The sequence below is a fragment of the Artemia sp. Qi Xiang Cuo genome, chromosome 18 (genome assembly GCF_049724085.1).
Source record: "Artemia sp. Qi Xiang Cuo chromosome 18, ASM4972408v1, whole genome shotgun sequence".
Lineage (NCBI taxonomy): Eukaryota > Metazoa > Arthropoda > Branchiopoda > Anostraca > Artemiidae > Artemia > Artemia sp. Qi Xiang Cuo.
Window position 1 is genome coordinate 32,940,143 of NC_142811.1, and position 24,081 is coordinate 32,964,223.

At 35.5% G+C, this 24,081-nt stretch overlaps 1 protein-coding gene across 1 annotated transcript in view; it reads right to left on the reverse strand.

Moving 5' to 3' along the window:
- Tsc1 (tuberous sclerosis 1 protein hamartin) overlaps positions 1 to 24,081 on the reverse strand; it is a 191,544-nt gene that overhangs the window by 6,944 nt on the left and 160,519 nt on the right. Inside the window, exons 15-17 of the mRNA XM_089103825.1 lie at positions 14,330 to 14,431; positions 10,593 to 10,833; positions 4,422 to 4,579 (exon numbers count right to left, since the gene is read on the reverse strand). Coding sequence (XP_088959951.1) covers positions 4,422 to 4,579; positions 10,593 to 10,833; positions 14,330 to 14,431 — 501 coding nt within the window. The remainder of the gene's footprint in view (positions 1 to 4,421; positions 4,580 to 10,592; positions 10,834 to 14,329; positions 14,432 to 24,081) is intronic.

Here is a 24,081-nt window from a genome sequence, read left to right on the forward strand (position 1 = left end):
AAAATTGCCAAAGATCTGGAAGATGCAGCCGGACGGCATAATATTAAAATATTTTACGAGTATGCTAATACATTGGGGGGGGGGGGAATAGTCAATCTGGAATTGTCCCTGTGAAAAAAAAAGATGACAGAACATTTTGAGAATGTGCTAAACCGTGATGGAGTTACTCTAAAAGATATAGAAAAGAATGAAAAACAGTGTGACACTTGGGATGTGAAATAAAATTTATTTTGTGAGGAAGAATTAATGACAGTAGTAAAAGGATTTAAAAATCATAAGGCCCCAGTGTGGTGGATGAGTTTTTTAAATATGGTGGTTGCGAGGTTTGAGATGTTCCTGAAGATTCTGAATATGATTTCTGAAAAAGGAGAAGTACACTAGCGATTCTAGGAAAAATCTAATTAAATCCCTCTATAAGAAAGGTGATAAGAGTGAGTGTGCTAATAATTATAGAGGCATTAGCCTGGTCTCTATAAGAAGCCAATTAATTAGTATGATAATACTTTTTAGACTTAGAGATGCTGTAGATAAAATTTGAGAGAAGAACCCTGTGGTTTTAAGAAGGGTAAAAGATGCGGCGACCAAATTTTCACTCGTAGATTAATAATTGAGAAGTGACTGAATCATCAAACGCTTTTAGTCCTCAGTTTTATATATTATGAGCAAGCGTTTGATTCAGCTGATAAAAGAGCTTTAGCGAAGGTACTATTCTTGTATGGTATACCAAATAAATACATTAAAGTGATTAGTGAAATGTACGATAGTAACATTGCAGCGGTTAAGGTAGGAAATAAGGTTAGTATCAGATTTTATATTAGATCAGGAGCTAAGCAGAGTTGCATTCTATCCCCGTTTATATGGATCACTTTGATAGGCTTTGTCCCATGGAGCTTAGCAAAGGCAATGGAAAAACAAAGAACCAAATGGGGAAGTAAAACTCCTAGACTTAGATTACGTTGATGATTTAAGCATCTTAGATGAAAGTGTTAGCAAAATGAATGAACTTTTAGAGATTTTGCGAGTTCAGGTTGCAAGAATAGGTTTGAAAACTATCATCAAGAAGACCAGGAATACGACAAGGTTAAAAAATTTGGTTAAAGAGAGGATCGATCAAGTGGATAGCTTCACTTACGCATTAGTAAAGACGGTGGGTGCAGTGGAGATGTTAAAAGTAGAATAGCAAAGGCCAGGGTGTTTTTTCACAGTTGAAAAAAGTTTGGAAGAATAAGAAGTTAAGTCTGCGAACCAAGATTAGAATATTGGAAGCTACAGTGATGACTGTGGTCAAGTATGGTTCTGAAGCGTGGACGCTCCAAAAAACGGAGGAGGACTTGCTAGATATTTAACAAAGGAATCGACTACGGATTGTTTTGGGTACCCGACTGACCGACCAAATCTCAAACGGTAGGCTGTACGAAAAATGTGTTTCAGTAACACTTTCAAGGGCTATAGTGCGAGAAAGGATGAGAAGACTAGGACCCCTTCTGCGGATGAAGGATGACAGATTGTCAAAGATTGTTCTTGTCAGCAAACCATCTAGGGCCAAACGAAAAGCAGGTCGTTTCCGAATGGGTTGGGAGGATGTTCTAAGGAAAGATTTAAGGGAAATGGGAACTTCTTGAGAGGGTGTAAAGCATGGGCCCCCATAGGCTGAATTTTAGGGGGGGGGCTTACCTGGTCTAATCGCCACTTCCAGTACTATATAACTGAAATCTTAAGACAAAATATCATAAGCAGCGCGACAGCGCTGACTAAGTAAAGAGCGATGGGCCCAATATATTGTTTTTTTTTTTTTTAGACCAGGGCACTTCTTATAGACAGAAATGTGATAGGAACTACAAAAAGAGCTCATGGAGGGCAACCAGTTATAGTGCTTTTTTAAGTTATGGTGTTAGTTATAGTGTTTTTTTAAGAGTCAACGTGATCAGAAGGCAAATAGCCCCCCCCCCCCCAACACACACACGTTGCATTTTCCAGAAACGCATCTGATAGAAATTTTAAGATGGCCATTTGTTGTCGTAGAAACTTCAAAAAGGGCTCAGCTTTTAAAAACTGCGAATAAAAAACGAACAGAAATTCATATAAAAAACTTTTTCCACAAAACGAGTTTTTCAAAGAAAACTAAAGAGCTTCATTAAGCCAAAAACGGGCAGAAATAAAGTCAAGTAATCATCCAAGCGTAACACTTCCACAAATCACTATCAATAAATAAATGGAACTGAAAATGAACAGAAATTAGAATAAATAGCCGTGTCAAACTCAAAACGAGCAAAAATTAATATTGATAGGGCTGATAACCCCCATGCTTTCACAAGACCAGAACATAGTTTGCGCTTTCCTGAAAACAAAATATGTTTAAACGTTTTCACTTTTTTTACTCGAATAAGTGAAAAACTTTTTTTACTCACTTTTGTTTACCTTTTTTTTTATTTTAAGGAATAAATATCTATATAGGCATATTAAACTGACAATCCACGGTCATTTTTTTTTTCAGTAAAGCCTAAGTTATATTCTGGTCTTGAGAAGGCATGGGGGTTGTCAGCCCTAGTAATGTAATTTTTGCTCGTTTTGAGATTGACTACGCTATTTATTATATTTTCTGTTAGTTTTGAGTTTCACTTAATTGTTGATAGTGATTTGTGTTTTTTTTACGCTTGGAAGATTATTTGAGTTTATTTCTGCCCATTTTTGGCTTAATAGAGCTCTTTACTTTTCTTTGAAAACTTATTCAATGGAAAAAGTTTTTTTATTTAATACAAATATATGACACCGTCATTCAGCCAGGGGTGCTGGTGCCCCCCTTGCCCCTTTCCTTATGGGCACCCATGATGTAAAGAGAAAGGCTTTGAATAGATTGGAGTTGAGGAGGAGCGTGCGTAGTTGTGTTGGCCTCAGGCGGCTTGGTGCTACAGTGAGTTAGTAGTGGTAGTAGTAGCAGTAGTAGTATTTCTTAGTACTAAGAAACAGCAAGGAACTTGAGCATGTAAAATACAAAAAAAATTTCGAGCACATTTTCAAGTGTATTTTGTATAAATTGTGTTTTATTTTTATTTTCCATAAGAAATTTGACTAAAGAACAAGAACTCCAAAATTCTTAACCCCACGAATTAAAAACTGCTAATGTCACTGACAATGCAGCGTTGTCCAAGAGGGCTTCAAAAAAAGAAAAAAAGAAAAAAAAAGTTTACTGAGCTTGATTTTAACGTGTAGAAACGGGGATTTTAGTTGAAGGTCCAGTTTCTTTGGATCCGAATTTAAATTTTTATAATTGGCAAATTGTTTTGCTTTTTGGGTTAAATACAGATATTCGCAGTTTTCCGAAAAATAAAAAAATGAGAACAATGTTAATCAACAGAATATAGGGTAAATAAAGGGAAAATGTACTAAAATATACCTACTGTGTCCTCCTTTTCACTTTGTGATTTAAAGCAGAGGGCAAAAAAAAATCGTAAAATAAAACAAAAATTGTTTTTATTGATGCTTGTATAACTCGCTTTATGATATTCTGAGTAACATTAGATGGTCAATGTTACACATTTGCAAATTTTACAAATTTCCCTTGATTCACTTTCAGTGGGTAGCTAAAGTATATGTACATTCGGTTTAATTTTCTTCACAGAGTTTAGCGAAGAAAAAAAAAACAAAGCAACAAACAGCCAAAACATTAAAAAAAATTATAGAAAAAAAACAAAAAGAAAATATTATTTAATCCCAAAGTAAATAACAGACATGGTATGTGCTTAAACTTTATCTTCTCCTGCGTCTTCCGTCTCTTTTTCTAGAGCTAACTTTTGTACTATTCATAATGTTGATTTACTAAAATGTAAAATACGAAAACAAAATCTCTGAAAAAACTTTGAAAAAAGAGTTGAATAACTCTATAATTCAAACTACTACTACTACTACTACTACCAACAACTCACCGCAGCACCAAGCCGCCTGAGGTTAACACAGCTACGCACGCTCCTCCTCCACCCCAATCTATACAAAGCCTCCCTTTTTACATCCGCCCACGAAGTTCCCATTTCCTTCAAATCTTTCTTTATGACGTCCTCCCACCTTAAACGAGGACGACCTGCTTTCCGTTTAGCCCTAGACGGTTGGCCGAAAAGAACAATCTTCGGTAATCTGTCATCCTTCATCCGTACAACGTGCTCTAGCCACCTCAACCTTTCTTTCATTATAGCCCTAGAGAGCGGTATTGAACCCCATTTTACGTATAGCCTATTGTTTGAAATCGGTCAGTCAGCCGGGTACCCAGAACAATCCTTAAGCAATTTCTCTGGAAAACATCTAGCAAATCTTCATCCGCTTTTCGCAGCGTCCATGCTTAAGAGCTATATTTGACCACTGTCATCATTGTAGCTTCTAATATTAATGATAAACTGCTATAAAGAGGTTAAAATATCGATTAAGTGTACCTTAAGCTGTTGCGCATGGAGATTGTTAGCTTCCCTTAACTGCTCTTTAATCTCTTGAATAACAAAAAGCTTCTCATTGATTTCACTTTCCAAATCTCCTATTCTAGCCATTGCAGCATCCTTTTCTCGCATTGCTTCTTCACAGGCGAAATGAATTTCTAAAATGATTCAATCTTTAAAACCTTAATCAATCAAATTAAACTTTTTAGAAGTCTCGTATACTAAATTTCTAGCTTTAATGTTATTACTGTTTATAAGAAAAAATTCAGAGAGGGAAAAACTCATATTTAATGCTTCACATGAACTGAAGATAATAGATAATAGAATTGCCCAAAAAAATAAAAAATAAAACACTAGTCGTCAGAATGCACGAGGGTCTCGAGAGCCTTTGTGGCTAGAATCTACAAAACAATTCACTGATAAAACGGATCAAAATTGCCCTGGTCAATTAACAACGTTTGAAGACTGGGATATTGTTTTTCCAGTGTGTCTGAACTTAACCGCTGGTCATTTTAGGAACCGGGAGACTGTTTGAAATCCAAATGACATTTGTAATAGAATATATATAAAAGAAAAAACAAAACAACAACAACCATGGGATGGAATTGTAAAACGTTCCACTTAACTTTCCACTTAACTACACTCCTGAACGCAAAAGGCGTGTCTAAGGACTGATTTTTCGTATAGAAAAAGACAACAATTATTAGAATCTACGGCGAGTAAGAGTATAGATACTTGAAATGTAATTCAATTTTTGGAAAATTTCAAATAACTATGAAGTAAATCTATTGTGAATAATCAAAGGATACGGCCTTTCCGCCACCTCAACTACCCCCACGAAATGGAAAACAGAAAAAAAGAGATGGCCCAGACCAGGGTGGTAAAATACGGCCCGTGGGCCAAATGAGGCACAGCAGAGCATATTATACGACCGCAAGCGAACCTCTTTTGCATGTCAGGATGCTACGTTAATCTTATTTTTTTGCGATTGGTTGATATTTCTCAGCATATTTTGTATATATCTTCCAAATCTTTCCCTCGTAACCGCATTTCGCTTGGCCAGAAGTTAATAACTACAAATAGCTTAGACTCAGTATTATGTTGAAAAGTTTTGTGACAGTGTGAAAGGATTCCCACTTCATAGTCTGCTTCACTGTGTAATTTCGCCAGATTTTTGTACAGAGTTTGAAAACTATACAATTTTGGATACCTTATAGCATAATTATTCAGAAAAAGGATCCAATATGACACCCATCTTGTATGTTACAAAATGGCTGCCATGAAACACACTTTTGTCAATATTTTAGCTCCTAGATAACCTAAAGCATTTAAATTTACCTCCTAAACTACTATTTTCAGGGCCAAAGAGGCCAATGGCATTATGCACTAAATACCATATGTTACTAATTCAAATATTTTATCAACACAGGGTATTATAATGTTTGACACCAACCTTAAAATAATCCCTAATTTTTGTGATTTTTTTACTTGCATGATTATTGTTATAAATCTAAGCTGAATACATTGAGCAGTGTACGCTTGATATCAGTCACTGGTGAAGAATAAATATTATACATTTCTTTGCAGGCTCTAAACATGAATTTCAGCATCAAATCAGAAGGACCAACCAGTGGAAACAGTGTACACTTTGCGAGTTTGATATTGACAAGAAAAAATTAGCGCAACATCCCCATATATATTCTTAAAAGCATACTAAGTATATTCGAAAGTGCTTTCTACAACTTTTCTTAAATCATTTTTTCAGAGGGAAAATCTTAGTGTGCCAATTTTCGAAAAAAAAATTATCAAGCCGTCTTTGAAAATATATATACATACATATATATATATATATATATATATATATATATATATATATATATATATATATATATATATATATATATATATATATATATATATATACATATATATATATATATATATATATATATATATATATATATATATATATATATATATATATATATATATATATATATATATATATATATATATATATATATATATATATATATATATATATATATATATATATATATATATATATATATATATATATATATATATATATATATATATATAATCGTAATTTGCTCGATTATGTGTAATGTGTTGTAATTTATTTTTTGTGTGTGTTTCTTTTTTCTTTTTAGTGATACTCCGTCTTTTGTACCTTTTTTTGACGGGTAATAAATAAATAAATCAAATATATATATATACATATATATATATATATATATATATATATATATATATATATATATATATATATATATATGTATATATGTATATATATATATATATATATATATATATATATATATATATATATATATATATATATATATATATATATACACAAAAAATTGCTCCTTTAAACTCTATCACAAGCAAGGGAATCTGAGGATCCTACCCATTAACACAACTAGTATGGGGATATGGGGACCAAGGGGATCATTGCTACTGCGTATCCAAAACTAAAGCAGGGGAAACATCAAGCAATATTCTAGACTTGGCAGAATATAACTCACTGCTGCTCCAGCAAAGCAAGCATCTGTTCCAGGTGGGATCCTTACTACTACTTTCTGAGGCGGCACATGTTTTGTCAACACTGCTCACTGTGATCATACAAGAAGCTCAACTGAGAAAGCTGGTTGCTGGTGAAGACAACCTGCTGTCCTTTCATTTGACACTGGTCTTTATGAGAAAGTAGTCCAGCTACTAGATTCCAGAACTGACATAAAACGCACCGTGCTGCCTCAGCTTGGTGAGCTAATTTGTCATGTCTGCCCTCCGTGCTCTTGCTGCCTCTACAGAAAACTCAGGCATTGATGATGCCTGGATAGGGGCTCACGTCTATTGGTCAATAGCTACAAGAAGGATTCTAAAGTGTGCCCGTTACCAAGGTGCTCTTCATGCCCCCTCATATTCATATGTAGCTCTCTGCGACATAGCAACGGAGGAATTCTTCAAGGACAACTCGCAATTGATATAGGTCTGTCTGAGGGAAGCAGAGGGAGTTGAAGCAACCTTTTCTGATAATAACAAGCCCACAAAAGTCGAGTCTCTGAAACAAGCAAATGCTCTTCAAGAGGTCATGACTGCATTTGTCTCATCAGAGTTTTTCAAGAATGAGAAACACAAAAATCCAAGAAAACAATGATCCAGGCAATGATGAATTACCAGCATCCAGTAGAATCAATGTTATTCTTTGTTGCTGCTACCTGGAATACTGACCAAGAGGTCCATCTCCAAGCTGGAGAGCAGCTAAGCAAGCTCTTCTTTGCCTTTGACAGGATTAAATACAAGCCACTATAGCCTTGTTATATTGCCGACACGTAAAACCTAAGAGCCAGTCATCCTGAAACCTGGGGAGAGCTACAAACGGGCCAAATTGCTGTCACAAAGAATGACATTCCTTGTATCTATCGGAGCAGAGCATACATGCAAGCATCTTAATAAGCTGATAAAAATTTAGTCTGGACTTGTTGGCATCTCAGACAATGCAAATGCCAGACAGATTTTTTTCCTTGATACTCTAGAGCTCTCTCGTTTAGCTGTTGACTTATAGTCAGTTTAAGCTGCAGCGTGACAAAGCCAGAGAGCACCATGTCTTTGGCTCAAATGTTATCAAGAAGGAATATTTTGCTAATGACAAAATATTCAGTTTGTCTATCTTAATTTAACAATTAAGATAGCCATTCTGAAACATGAAAAGCCATCTGCTTCTAAAGGTAACAGGCTGCACAACGGTTTCATTCGTGCCTAAATCACCAACGAATATGTACCAAAATTTTGAATGGAGATGTGACTGGCCAAAAGCTGTATGAAGAATATATTACAGAGCAAACAAATGGAGATGTCAGCCTATGGGAACCGGAGAAGAAGGAGAACAACAAGATGTTTATGTCTAAAAACATGAAAACCTAATAAGCTCCAAGACAAGACACTGATTCTCAAGGATACTAAGGGTTTATATGGCTGACTGATGATTCTGGCCAAGTCCAGCAAAGGCATCAATCAGAAAGAGGCTATATGGAACTATGAGTTCACTCTGAAACCGAGAATCCTTTTTGCGCCAGACGGTACGATCTTGCCACGCTTGTACAAACCTAAGTTGATCGACCTACTCAAGAAGCTGGCCATGGCAAGAAACATAAGAAGACCCTTAGCAAGAGGATGGGATTAACAGCAAACCAGATGTTCGAAGTCACAAGACAGCTCTGGTAGATGGATTGGTCCTTTTCAAAGAGCCCAGCAACTAATATGACCGTCAAACATCTCAGTGAATGTTTCAATAACAGGCTGATGACCCTAACAAAAGACTATGACAAAATCATCCTTGTGTTTGATACAAACTAGGATGATTTCCTAAAGGCTACTAGGAATAAAAGAAGGCAAGGAAGAGACACCATACAGTATTAGGCTCAAGATGACACAAATATACATCCCAATGAGCCGATCCCTTTCACATGACAAGACAATGACTGACTTGACGAACTACCATGCAGCAAGGACAGTAGAGTACAACAGTACTTCACAAAATCCAGTCGTTCCTGTGTTTCAGGGAATACAGTGAGCAAAAAAGAATTACTTTTTCGGTAAAACAATGGTAAAGTAGCGAACACACTGTTGATCCACCCAGGTATCGTGAAATCAGAGCGAAACTCACCAGATGTGCATCTCCCCAGACATTGACACCGTAATAATAGTCATAACAAACTATGATCTCATGCTCAAGAACATGTCCATATCTATGGTCTCTGGAGTAGTAGAGATAGAGCCTATACGGAGGGCAATAAGCAGAGAAAGAGCAAAGGCTTTGTCAGCCTTTCACGCCTTTACTGGAGCTGACACCACTGGAAGGTTCTCTGGTATCGGCAAAGCAACCTGGCTACCAGTGTTCATGAAGGTAGATAATGATGTTAACAGATCCCCACCAAAAAAGACATCTATATCAAGACCTTATCCGAAATACGATGGCATATCTTCTGCAGGAATATGGCAGAAAGAGACAGGCTACCTCCTACCCATGAAGCTCTACAACAACATGTTCTGAGAGCCCACATCCAAGCCAGATTATATGGACAGGCCAGTATTGCTTTGCAGGATCACCAGATGGATCCTCTTCAGAATGGCTACCATAAGGAGTCTGATGGCCGTATGAAATCAAGAATGAGAAATGTTCTTCCAGCTCCAGAGGCCAACCTTGCAATGACAACTTGTCAATGCACAAACGGCAATTCCTCCGACAGATTTTCCAGCAGAACAAACAACATATACTGCACGGATCTTTACCATTGTAGCAGTGCATATCAAAATGATAGGAACACACAGAATGCATACCAAACTGATGATGATTGTGATATGTGATGAAATGTAAAGACCGTTTAACTATCTTCAAGATATTTCTGTCATGAAAGATATTTCTGTTTCTGGCATGTTGGTTCTTAACTTACTTAGTTGTTCATGTTTGGTAAGGCCTATTTGCAAAATAAACAACAACAATAGATTTTCAGTTTCTTACTGAATTTAGTTTATTTATTCTACCACTTATATCCTATGATTCCTTTAAACATATTTTAACAGTCAAAATTGATGCTTCAGGTTATTTAGAAAGCGAGATGTGGATAGAAACGTTTTGCATAGTAGCCAATTTATAAAATCCAAAACGGTTGCCGTATTGACCTTTCTGCAAATGGAAACTTGTTTTTCTGAATAATATGCCAAAAGGTTCCCAAAAACGTATAGTTTTCATGGTTCCCAAAAACAAAATCAAACAAACATAAGATGAACCGGAATATAAGCGGGAGTAAAAAGTATCGAATAGCTTGGGTTTAGCTTAATGTAGATACGTTTTGTGAAAATTAGCTTATGACTTAGAATTGAATCGAGAAAGAAGTTACAGCTATAAAAAGTTCTACTAAGAAAAAAAAAAACTGAATATGAATGCCGTGTATTTAAATAAAACTGAAGTGCTAAAGCTGATATACGTGAGCCTCGTTAGAAATTAAGTCTGGAATATGAATCCCCCCCCAAAAAAATGCTTGCCCAATCATGGCCTAGACCCTTCCAGCTGAGGAGGATAAATAGGCAACCTTTTGTAAAGGTGATCAGCATTGCTACTTATCTCTTGCTTCAATGACTTACCAGATATCTCCTGTTTTGAAGCCTCCTTAAATAAGTCCATCTGATGTGAATCTGTTCCTGAAGTGGAAGAAAGATTTTGAAGTTCTATTCCTAATCTTTGATTTACTTCACCTAAGATAAGAAATCGATGTTTCATTTCTAACATTTCTTGTCGCAATGCAGATGCAATATCACTCTCATTCTTTAGAAAACGGTACGAATTTTCCAAATCAACCTTTTGACCACAGATTCGATCATAGTCCTGCAAAAACAAACCCATGCCTTAATAAGAAAAGAAGATAGACAAGAGAACAAATAAAAAAATCAGAAGCTGTCCATATATATATATATATATATATATATATATATATATATATATATATATATATATATATATATATATATATATATATATATATATATATATATATATATATATATATATATATATATATATATATATATATATATATATATAGAATATATTTATACATATACATATATATACATATATATATATATATATATATATATATATATATATATATATATATATATATATATATATATATATATATATATATATATATATATATATATATATATATATACATATACATATATACGTATATATACATATATATATATATACATATTCTTTAGTGTTCAAAAAGACCGAGGGTATTCAGATAAACCTTTCAGAGAAGGTTGAAGGGAGTGTTGAACTAAATCAAAACGCGTTATGCACATACAGGTTACCGAAAGGGCTAACTCAGGAATGATTGAGTGTATTAAGTTAGACCTTTCAGGAAAAGATGCGGAGGATGATCAATTTACCAAAAAGGCAATTTTTGCGCGCTACTACTACTACTACTACTACCACTACTACTACTACTACCACCGCTACTGCTTCTGTAGCAACAGCTACCAAGGCTGAGGATATTGAAATAAAAACTCAAGGAAATGTTGAGGGGAAAGTTCCGAACCAAAACATACTATGTGCATACAGATTATCAAAAGAACGTATCAGCAATTTCTTTGGAACAGCTTACCGTATCAAGCTGAGACTTCCAGTGCATCACGAGGTTCACCTGACCAAAAGGCTAAATGTGCATACTACTACTGCTATCAATACTGCTGCAACTACTGTAACTACTACTACTAATACTACACTACTACCACTACTACTATAATACTAGTACTATCAAGACTAAGGGTATGAAAGGTCAAAATCTGAGAGAATACTTAGGGGAAATTTGAAATATATCAGAATACATTATGTGCATGCAGATCGGCAAAAGGGGGTATCCCAGCTTAGTGTGTGAAGGCTTACAGGGCTGGTTATGGCGGACACTGAACTAACCAAAAGGCAACATTTGCATCCTACTACTACTGCTACTGCTACCAAAATGATGGTTTCATAGCTGAACTGTCCACGAGTTGTGTTTTTTGCCCCCTCGTCTCTTCCAAGTCCCAAGTATAATCATTCCGGTTCCACGACCACCCGAAGTAGCCTCTCATTCGCTGGCATGTCTGGTCATGGTCAACCTCTACCTGGAAGAGAAAGGGAGGCAGAAACAGGCAAATACAACTTTAAAGCCCTAAAACGCTACATACCAAAAATATACCCTTAGAGTAATAAAACACTAAATACGAGAAATACACTGATATCTAACTTGCATAAGCCTAGCAAAAATGCCGAGCCTGTGCTCTTTAAAACGAGGTTGGTGGAAGGAGGTAGAACCCTCATTTGGTTGTGGGCTGTTTTCAAACGCCTTTTAAGAAGAAGATCCTGATGTTCAATTCATCTCTATCTAGTTACTGATTTGACAAACATAATTTTTCAAAGTCAATTTGGATCCAAGCCTGGTCACAGTAAAAACTGTTATCTTGTCTCTATGCTGGCTCCCACTCTAAATATTTGGCAGTTCAAAGCTCTTTTGTAGATGCTGTTTTTGTTGAGACTTTATTGGCACTTCGCATTTCTGATTATAAAAGATCAACAAATACACGGAAAACGTTAGAGGCTCATAATTTTCTCCTCCGAATATTTGCAGGCCTTTTGTCTGGTCGTAAAAACTATATGCTGCTTCTCAATGGAATAAATGAGTATTAAACCGTATATCTACCGGGTTTTTCTCAAGGCAACAAATTAGGTTTACGAACATTCTTTGTCATTTTTAATTGTATAATGAGAAAAGTGAACCCTCATTTAAAGTTTATTGTAGTATAACGGTCAAAAGTCTCAAATAGAATGACTTGAATAAATCGACTCTCTCATTTGTACTAATTTAGGAGGTTAGTCTCAAATGGAACGGATCAGTAGCAAAAGGGTAAAATTCAGCAAAACAAAGCTCGCGAAGAAAAAAGAAAATTTTATTAGAGCAGAAGAAAAGTTTCCATTATACTTTGTTAAACTTATACAAGCATATCATATAGCGATAGTATATGTGGCACACAAAAACCACAGGGCCATGGCCACAAAAAAAATAGAATAACATAAAAATACAATTAAAAGATTCAATTTAAACTTTTGATCACTAATACAAACAAAGTCATTACATACCACCCTCACGGTGGGTTATACCGACACGAATAAACCTCGCTAGATTCTTAGTACAAATAAAACACTTAATGTTTACTGACCAATTTATTAATCTTATAGTAACCATTCATACAATCACAGCAGACATTCGATATGGAAGAACTGTGTTGATATAATAGAAGCAAAAACAAAATGAAACCATAAATCAATTTAAAAAAACACGCAATTTCCTCCTTGTTCGAAACACAAAACCTGGAGCTCGTTCTACGTCATCTATCGTCAGATAAAAATAAATGACGATCCAATAGAAGGAAAGGATTTTTTTTTTTTATGTATTAGCTTTTCAGGATGGCGAGATGGTTGACTCTGCTGTTTATCACTGAATGGGGTACACATAAAAATGTTATTGCCTAGTAAAATTGACAATGTGACTCTTTTCCAATTTTTAAGACAAGGAAATAAAAATGATAAAATTTATCAAATTACATTGAAAGAACAGCTGTTTCAGACATGAAAAGTCTCCACGAATGACGCTAATAATGCAAATATAAAATCTTCGATTTACAGATATCGAAATAAAAGAGCAATACTTAGAATGGTGCAGTCAAAGTCATACCAATGAAACATAAATATAATTTTAAAGAGAAGCAAAAGAATAATACAGGGCAACAGAACTTCAATAAAGGCCAGATTAGAAGGAATAAATTAGAATTTCAGGAAGGATTACAAAATGTCCTAAAGTTCTAAATCTCATTGAATTGAGCAAAATATCCCTCCACTCTTAGTCACATTTTTGGCGAAAATAGATGCTGGGTAAAAAATAAATACTCAAATAAAACGAATCGACGTGCTTCATTCTTTTGAAAATTCATCAGATTTTATTTGAAATTCCTTGACAAACAAAATTAAAGCATTCATTTTTTTACTTTTATAATTAAAAAGTAGTTCAATTCTATGTACAATGCTGGTTCGAAATTTTAAAGTAGTAAAAAAGAAAAAAAAATTAGCAGCCGGAAATTCAAATCATATTACACCATTATCTAAACAGTTATTAATAATGTTAAGAAAATAACATGATGATAGTTTTTTAGCCATGTTATGTAGGATACAAAATACAGCACAAAAAACAAAACAAAACAACTGTGAACTTTTGCCATCATAGTATTCAATATAGGCCTTACTCTCTCAATATCTCATTTAAGGAATGAAATACCTGTTTTAATTTCCGGTTTTCTTCGAATAACTTTTGAATGTGGTTTTTACTTGACTCTAGCTGATTCTGAGACTCTTTCAGTAGTTGGTGGAAGTGCTTGATCTGAAATTAGTAAAATATAACTTTATTTCACAAAAAAATACACCAACAAAAACGCATGGTGTTTAGAAGCTTACGGTTGTCCAAGGAACCTACGATCATACTAAAATAAAACCTGTAAGTTACTTAAAACACTTGAACTATACATAATATTTGTCGTCCTCTGTTTTTCTGTCCTATTTCTCTTCCAATTCTTGATGGAACATTTGACATAGCAGGGAAACGTCCAAGTCAGGTAACCATAATGGGAGATTTTAACACAAGCTTGATAAACTCGAAGTCTCCAGCTAAGTCGATTTAATTTTCTTTCGACCATGCTCACAAAAGGCCCTCTATCATCTACCCTTTCCCGTGTAACTGTTGATCACACCGTCAATCATTGACAACGTATTCTCAACACTTAGCTTGGTTCAGAACTAAATTTGAGTTTCTGTTCATTGTCCTGTATATTCTTGTTTTAGTATTAAGCATAAAAAAAGTAGGTTAGATTCAAGTATCTGATTCCTTGTCTACCAGATTTGGCGAGAAAGAGTTATCTCAGCATTGGTCAAATTGGCAGATAATTCATTGAAAATTTTCGATGATGAAACTGATTCTTCTTGATTATTTGACACCTTTTATTGGAAAAGGGTTTCCCTGCTATATACGCACTTCCCTGTGAAGGAAGGCAAAGTCTCTATTATTTTAATACATTTTATAATTGGAGAAATAATATTCTAAGAACTTGGAAGGCAATAAACTCTCTTTTTAAGTTCTTTTCTTAGCCAAATTCTGCACCTACATGCCTGGCTCATAGCTGGCTACGGCTAATAAGTCAAAGCTGTGGAGGGAGAGCTTAAGCTTCAGGAGGCGTTCACTTCATTTATCACTAATATTGACAGGAATATTGCTTGTAAGGTTACCTAGTCTAGGTCTAACTATGTTTTAGATCATATCTTGGATCACATTGCTTTAAGTCAGCGTTCTTGGAGATTTTTATGGTTTGAAAAAGTCGTCATTTAGCTGGCTCTGATTCTATTCCTTTTACCCTCAATAATTTCTCCCCAAGCAAAACCTGTTAGTCTTATATTTAAACATGGTGTTTTTCCAAATGATCTGAAGCATGCTGGAGTTAACTTTTTATATATGGGTAGACTAGGAAATGCCCAGCGGACTATATGCCAATTTCCAAATTATCTGTGCTTAGCAAATCTTTTAAAGGCAATGCTTTCTAGTCTCATTATTTTTCTAGATTAAATAGGAAAAACAAGTTTTTTTTTCAACTGAAAGTAAGGAGCAACATTATAATTAAATGAACAAAAATTATTCCGTATACGAGAGGGGATGTCCTCTTCTCAATACCTTGCTCATCATGCTAACGTTTTTTTTTAGTATTTTAAAAAAGTTTCTTATTCTAATTAAACGGCCCTTGTGTTTCAGGAGTCGTTCTTAAAAAATTGGGACAGAAACGTCAAAACATAGAGTAATGAGTGAGTTATTGAGGAGGGGTATCACCCGCATACGCAGAATGATTTCTGTTCGTTTTAATTTTCAATGTCGCTTCTTACTTCCAGTTGAAAAAATGAGTTTGTGCCGAATTATCTTAAAGTCCCTCTTTTTTTTCTGGGTTAGCGGTTAAATGACAAGTATCTCCTAAAAATCAAGTCTCCTTTACAGGTCTTAGAGCCCTTGCGGAGATTGGTGCTTTAGTAAGTTTTTATACTAGTGGTAATAAAACAAAGTTTGTTTTAGTAAGTCATACTAATTATTGCAAAAAGATAGCAGAAGCCATCTATTTGACCTTAACTTTTACAGTGGGATCCAAGAGCAGTCTAAGTGCAAGAGCACCATATCGTTCAGAGTTTTAAAAGTATTTGTTATTGCTGCAATACCGTGCCGTCCTCTGCTTCTGAATAACTCTATCATTAAATTTAACGTTTCTCCAAAATGTGATCTTCGAATCGAACCTTGACCTAATCAGAAGAAATTAAATAAAATATTTAAAAATGAAGTTGGTTTGATTTAATGCTTGATCTCCAGACAAGACTAAGACCCTTGTGATGCTTTTTTCATTTTATGTCTTTCTTTTCTAAATATCTATACATAACATATGGAACGTTAAAAAAAATGCTTGCAGTTCAAGCATTTTACTATTATTTGTCTGGATTTGTTTTTTAAGTATGAACCTAGTTTGTCCTATTCGTGAATTAAAATTATCGTGATTTTTTTAAAATTTCATATTCATAAATTCATTATTATAAAGCAAAGCTGTTTGTGTATTCTGATCTTTATGTTCCAAGACTACTCTACTCAAGTTTCATGCTTCGTTTTAGTATTTTCGTCAAATTATCGAAGTTTCTTATTACTGATTCTCTGCCTAAACTTTCGTAGTTTCAATAGTTAATTACCAACTTTCTTCTATCTTTATTAGGTTTACAACTTTCCGAGCTGAAGTAACATAGTAACAGTGAGCAAGATAAAAAGATGTTTAGCTTTGCTATAATACAGTAAAAACTAGGCTAATAATTCTATTGGATAGAACTTGACAAAATTGCATATTGGAGAGATTTACACTTGAGTTGCTCGTTGCAAGCGCCTACAAGTCGAAAGAAACTTTCTTAAAATCTGCCAAGTGTTAATTCTTGTTTCATGAAGTTAGATTAACTTGAGACTTTTCTCACTTTTTTCTATAGCAAGTTTTAACATGATCATCGCGTGCGCACCTCGTTTGTAGAGGGTAAAGTATGGCAGTATTGAACAGTTCGTGGTAGCGATCTATAAATAAAGAAAGGCATTTGTCTACAATAGCCCAAACTGTAAAAAAAAGGAATTTTGACAACCACTAACGTATTAAAAGGATTTTTTTTCAGGGTGATTTCAAAATATAATATATATTAAATTCAAAATTACCCATAAAAAGATGCGAGCCTGAGAAAATTTGAGCATTTTGTGAAAAAGTGGAGAAATATTCCCTAAAAGTAATATGGTTCTGATGAAAGTTACAGCATCATCTTCAGCATGTTCAGAACCCTATCGCAGGGCTCCAAGTCCTCATGCGCAAAAACACGAATTTTGGAATTTTTAGTGGGAAATTTGATAACAGATACATGTTTAATTGTTATTTTATTAAAGTCAGGGGCTATAATTTAGAAGTAGTGATCCTAGGTAAGCCTAATATATAACTTTTAAAACATTTTAAATCGCTTCGCTATGTCAGGATTTTCACTCAATGAATTTTTCTCACTCTTTTGGATGAAATTGTTGTTTTGTGCCCCGAAATGGAAAGAAACGCCACTTTGCAGTGGCACAATCTTTTTTTATACTTATAACAGGCACAAACTTCCAATTTCCGCTCAAATGAGCCTTTGCCCGATACCATATGAACAGCGGTCCGGTACGATAGTTCCTTCGGGGAAAAAAGAAATAAACACCGCATCGCTGATCACTCGTCTCGAAAAAGAATATGCAAAGATCGAATCTTTGTAGATAAGGGTTTGAAACCATTGCAATAGCATTCTTTGAATTTCCGAATTTAATGGCACAATTTTCATCAAGGTCACTCATTATTTTGGGGTTGCTTCTCGAAAACGGGCCAACTTTTTGGGGGCTTCGAACTTTTGGTGAGTACCATTAAACTTAAAGAATTTTACATATTTAGAATCACCATATAACGTTAATTGCTTTGATACGTTTATTGTCATAAAGACCTTTTTTTAGAGTTTTGGTTACTACTAGAAACTATTTTATCCTTGACAGGTACCTTTAGAAAAACTAATTTTTAATCCACCTAACTGACTTCGGAAACAATGTTAACTTCAAGAGAATAATTCTGATATTATAGAGTAAAGGTAGAGATTTTCCTTTAAAAAAGAAAACACTTGTTCAAGCATTATTTTATCAAATAGCTAAGGGTTTTGTTCTGTTCATTGACTTCTATTTCTTAATTTATCTAATTTACACTTTTATTAAGAGAGGCTAACACTCTTTTTAATATTTTTATTTCTAATATTCGTCATTGATGGAATACTGTAACAGCGTTTTTTAGGTTAAAATATCCAAAACTTATCATACAAATTCTCAAATATAACTAATATGCTTCTCGTCAATCGGCTATTCTTTTTTTTTCATTCAATAAGGTAGTTAAAGGAAATTTTGCTCTAAGTTTGCGCAGAGATGGCAAAATATTCGTGAAAAATGTGGCTTGCGAAATATAAAGGACGTTAATCGAATAATTTCATTCTTAGCGATCGTAAATTCACGACATTTCTATTGGAAATGTTTGCGAATGTTTCTATGAAAGAAAATAACTAAGTCTGCTTGGAAGAAAGTTCAGTTTCTGAACATTTATAATAGCTTTTGGGATTAAAATACCTATAGCTTGCCAGTCATGTAATCGCATAAATTTATTTTTGCATTAACCCAAAATGCATTATTTTCTCTTCCAAATGATTCGCTATTCCAATTTGTTATCTTGCAGTTTAAGAGTCAGCTTCATTACTGTTTTAAGATACCCCTTGTTACAGCAAGCTGAAATATGTCAGCTATTTTTATTTATTTATTTATTTAGTATCAATTACAGCCCTTCCTAAAAACTATGACCGAAGATTGTCCTTTTCTGCCAGCCGTCTAGGCTAAGTGGAAAACAGGTCGTCCACGGTTGGGGTGGGAGGATGTCATAAATAAAGAGTTTAAAGGAAATGGGAACTTCCTGGGAGGGTGTAAAGAGGGAGGCTTGGAATAGATTAAGATGGAGGAGGAGCGTGCGTAGCTGTGTTGGCCTCAGGCGGCTTGGTGCTGTGGTGGATAATTAGTAGTAGTAGTAGTAGTAGCATATACAGTTAAAAAAGTCAGGGTTTAACACACCAATCAATGGACCAGAAAATGTTTCCTTTAATATTGAATATTCTTGGGGGATATATAATAACACAACTTGTCGGGTTGCACCGCTCCAATTTTTACTCTACCCCACAAACTCTCAGCTACTATCTTTCGTGCCAAGACTGATGGGCATAAAAAAAAATGTTCAGTTCTTAGTTTCTAAGATTTTTACTAGTAAAGCTCTGCGTAGGGAAACCTTTGCATAAGAGGTATGTTTTTTAAATGTTTTTACTTAACTTCAATAATTTGGTCGAAGTTTAGGTGAGGAATCAAATCTTGAATAACCTTTTTCAACGAATAATTGTCTATTGCTCTTTTGAAGGAGAGGAAGTTTTGATATTGTGGTATCACGACTTGTAGACGCCTGCAACGAGCAATTCAAGTGTAAATCTCTCCAATATGCAATTTTGTCAAGTTCTATCCAATAGAATCATTAGCCTACTTTTTACTGTATTATAACAAAACTAAACATCTTTTTATCTTGATCACTGTTGATTTTGAACTGAAGTTATCAAGTATTTTGCAATAGGTTGCATCAAGACATGGCTAATTGTAGAAATAGACAGGCCAAGACAGATAGAGAGGCAATGAGAATGAGAGGCAAACAAGGCACGCCCGCCTATGGTCTTAAGAAGGTTGACCAAAAATTAAGAATTGACATAGGACCATTAATTTGCTTGAAATAATAGGCAAACAATTGTTTAAAAACATCTTTATCTTCCAAATAATACCTATTTGTTGCCTAAGCTCAGCCCCTCATTCTGAGAAAATTTCAATTTTTCACAACTTTTGGGTCACTTGCCCGAGACTCTGGGCGGGTGGGCACCCCCAAATATGGTCTCAAATTCCTCTCTCAATTTAGCACTTGTTCACGGATGCCCACCGTCTCCAATCACGTTTACTTCACCTCGGAAAGTTGTAAACCTAATAAGGATAGAAGAAAGTTGGTAATTAACTAAGTGAAACTACATAAGTTTAGGCAGAGAATCAGTAATAAGAAACTTTGATAATTTGACGAAAATCCTAAAACGAAGCATATTTAAATGATATTTAAATGAGCATCCGAGGAAATGTTAAGGGTAAAGTTGAACTTAATCAACACATACTACTAACAAATCACCGCAGCACCAAGCCACCTGATGCCCAACATACCTGCAAACGCTACTCCCCCACCCCAATCTATTGAAATCTTCGCGTTTTATCCTTTCCTTTGGAGTTGCAATTTGCTTTAAATCCTTCCATTATGACCCCTTCTGATCCCTTTTGGGGAAGACCTACTTTTCGTTTGGACCTAGATGGAAGACTGAAAGAATAATCTTTGGCTATGTCATCCTTGGTTCCCATCCAACTGAACCCCATTCAACTCAACCCTCGTACATTTAAAACAACCATGTAATTTACATCTGTTTAACTCGACCCCCATGCAGCTCAGTATCATTCAACTCAACCTTCGTGGATCTAAGTCCCCGTTTGAATCAACCTCCATGAAATTGAGCAACATTCAAGTCAATCCTCATTCAATCCAAGCCCCATGCAACTCATCCTCATTCAGCTTAACCCCCCCCCCCCAGTCAAATCAATCCATTCAACTTAACTTAACCTAAGGTCTAGGTAGTTGCAAACACCAAAGGGGGTGCTATTGTATGGGGTTGAATTAATTAGAGATTGAGTTGCATGGATTAAATTGACTAGGGGCTGAGTTACACAACGAGTTGAGTTGAATGGTTGTTGAGTTGAACGCGGATTCCATTAAAGGGATTAAGTTGCACGGAGTACAGTTAGCCACGGGTTTAGTTGGATGCAAAAGGTCATCCTTCATCAGTAAACGTACAGAATGTAGTTTGACATTAGGTCAGTCAATCCACTACCTAAAACCATCTGTACAAAACTTCCTCTGGAGAACATTTAATAAAACTCACTCTGCCTTTCAAAACACCCGCACTTCAGAACTTATACTCGACCACTGCCATGACGTAGCTTCCAAATTTCTAATTTTGGTTCGCAGACATACCAACCTTTTCCCAAATGTTAAAAAAAAACACTCTGGGCCTCGGCTATTTTACTTTTTACATCTTCAATAGATCAACCAATTAAACTAATAATATTACCCGAGAAAGCGAAGCTAGCTTCAACTTTATTTATTCATATTCTAACAACTTAGTCTTCTCAACATTAATTTCCAAACCGATTCCTGGACCCTGAACTCTGAGAACCTCCAAAAATTCATTCATTTTGCTAACATTTTATCTAAAACACTAAAATCATCTGCATGATCTAAGTCTAGGATAGTTCTACCTTCCCATTTTATTCCACGTTCTCCCACAGCTTTTACCGGGTTCCTTAGGACAAAGTCGATGAAAACAATTCATATAAAGGGGGATAGTACAAAGCCCTGCTTAACTCTTGATTCAACACAAAATCAGCAACTAATTTCAGTTCCTACCGTAATTGCAGTAATATTGCTCTCATACATAGCCCTAATCACTTTGATGTAATAGTCTAGTACACCATACAAGGATAGGATCTTCACTAAAGCTCTTCCACCGGCTGAATCAAATGCCTGTTCGTAATCTATAACGCTCAGGACTAAAGGGGTCTGATGATCCAGAAACCTCTCAATTATTAATCAAAGAGGAAAAATTTTGTCGACAGGTCCTCAACCCTTCCTTAAACCACAGTTTGCTCTCTTAACATTACCTTTAGTGTCTTTTAGTCTAGGAAGTATCGTTATCATTATTATGATTATTAGAGCAATACTACTACTACTACTAACAACTCATCGCAGCACCAATCCGCCTGAGGCTAACACAGCTACGCATGCTCCTCCTCCATCCCAATCTATTGAAAGCCACGCTTTTTACACCCACCCATGAAGTTACAATTTCCTTTAAATCTTTCTTTATGACTTCCTCCCGCCCCAAACGAGGGCGACCTGCTTTCCCTTTAGCCCTAGATGGTTGGCCGAAAAGAACAATCTTCGGCAATGTGTCATCCTTCATCCGCATAACGTGCCCTAACCCCCTCAACCTCTCTTTCATTATAGACCTAGAAAGCGGTATTGAACCACATTTTTCATATAGCCTATTGTTTGAAATACGGTCAGCCGGGTACCCAGAACAATCCTTAAGCAATTTCTCTGGAAAACATCTAGCAAAACTTCATCCGCTTTTCGGAGCGTCCATGCTTCAGAGCCATATTTGACCACTGTCATCAATGTAGCTTCTAATATTCTAATCTTGGTTTGCAGACTTATCTTCCTATTCTTCCAGACTTTTTTTAACTGTGAAAAAACACCCTGAGCCTTGGCTATTCTATTTTTAACATCTTCACTGCTCCCACCATCTTTACTAATAATACTACCAAGGTAAGTGAAGCTGCCCACCTGATCAATAGGTGATACCTATAACTAGGTACTTCCCTTTTTCTAAGATTAAGTCAAAAAGATTTAGTTAATGACTTAAGTAAGTCAAGATTTACCAATTGCTTGGTAAATCTTGCAGTCTATTTTCGCCCTTCACGCTTACAAACACTCAAGAGGAAAATCCGCTTCTGACTCGAACTCTGTATAGATTTAGAAGAGGATGACCAATTAAACTAGTTTATAATTAGGAAAAAGCTAATCAACTCCTTGATAGTATCCTCTCAGAGGATGTCATGGTCTTAGACAAGTTCAGGTCCTTGACAAGGTTGACCACAAACGGTTGATAGATAAGCTGCTTTCTAATGAACTGCATTAGTGATGTGGTAAAATCAATAATGAAGTTCTTTCTAGGTCAATTCTATCAAGGGTTCCTCTTTGATGACTGGTTGGAAAGCATCGTCTAATTTTTATCCCAGTCATTAGCATTGTACTACAGGGGTCTATACTTGGAGGTCCTTATTTTAAATTACGAATCCGGTCTCCATGCCTTGTTTACTACCATTTGCCCATGTTTGCTTATGATGCCGATTCGTTTAGTGCTACTTCATCTTTTCTCATTAACAGTCTGCAGCCCTACTTAGATACCCGGTCCAAAAGGGAAACTACTTGGATGCTAAAAATTAATCAATCTAAGCAGGGGCGAATCTCCAGCATTTTTATTAGGGGGGGGGGGGGGGCAAGAGTGGTCCATATCTGGATAGTCAAAGGGCATGGGATGTGTAATATTTTTCTCTCCATGATATTGGAGGGGGGCAACTGCCCCCCCCCCTTGACACCCCCAAACGACGCCCCTGAATCTAAGTGCATGATCCTCCCCCTTTTTCAGAAGAACATCCACCATTCTTACCATGTAGTTGATAAAACAGCAAGTTCATCAACATAATGAATATGAACGAAGAAATAGATTTTGATGACCTGATAGGTACGAATTTTAAATTCCAGCAGCACATTGAAACCATGGTGGTAAAAAAAAAAAAAATCCGAGTCTAGGAACTACCCAACGGATAATTTCCTAAAGAAGAAAAGGGATATTTTCAAAACACTGTAAACTGCCCATACTGGACCTTAGACTGACTGTTGCCTGTTATGATACCCTCATTGGCGTTTTGTGATTCGGTTCCATATTATCGAAGGCTTTGCTAGTTTTTCTTTAGACATCAATACACTCTAAAGTCAACTTTATCCTTTGCCTGAAACACATTGCAGCCATGAGTTAGGTGAAATCTATAGCTTGTTTGAATGGAGAGTAAATTGGGAATATTCTGAACAATGTATATCTACAGCAGCTCACAAAGTTGTGAAAATTAGCGCCCAGTTTCAAAAGAAGATAAGCTGGATGAAAGTCATCCTTCCACGTAAGTCGGTGTTTTCGCAC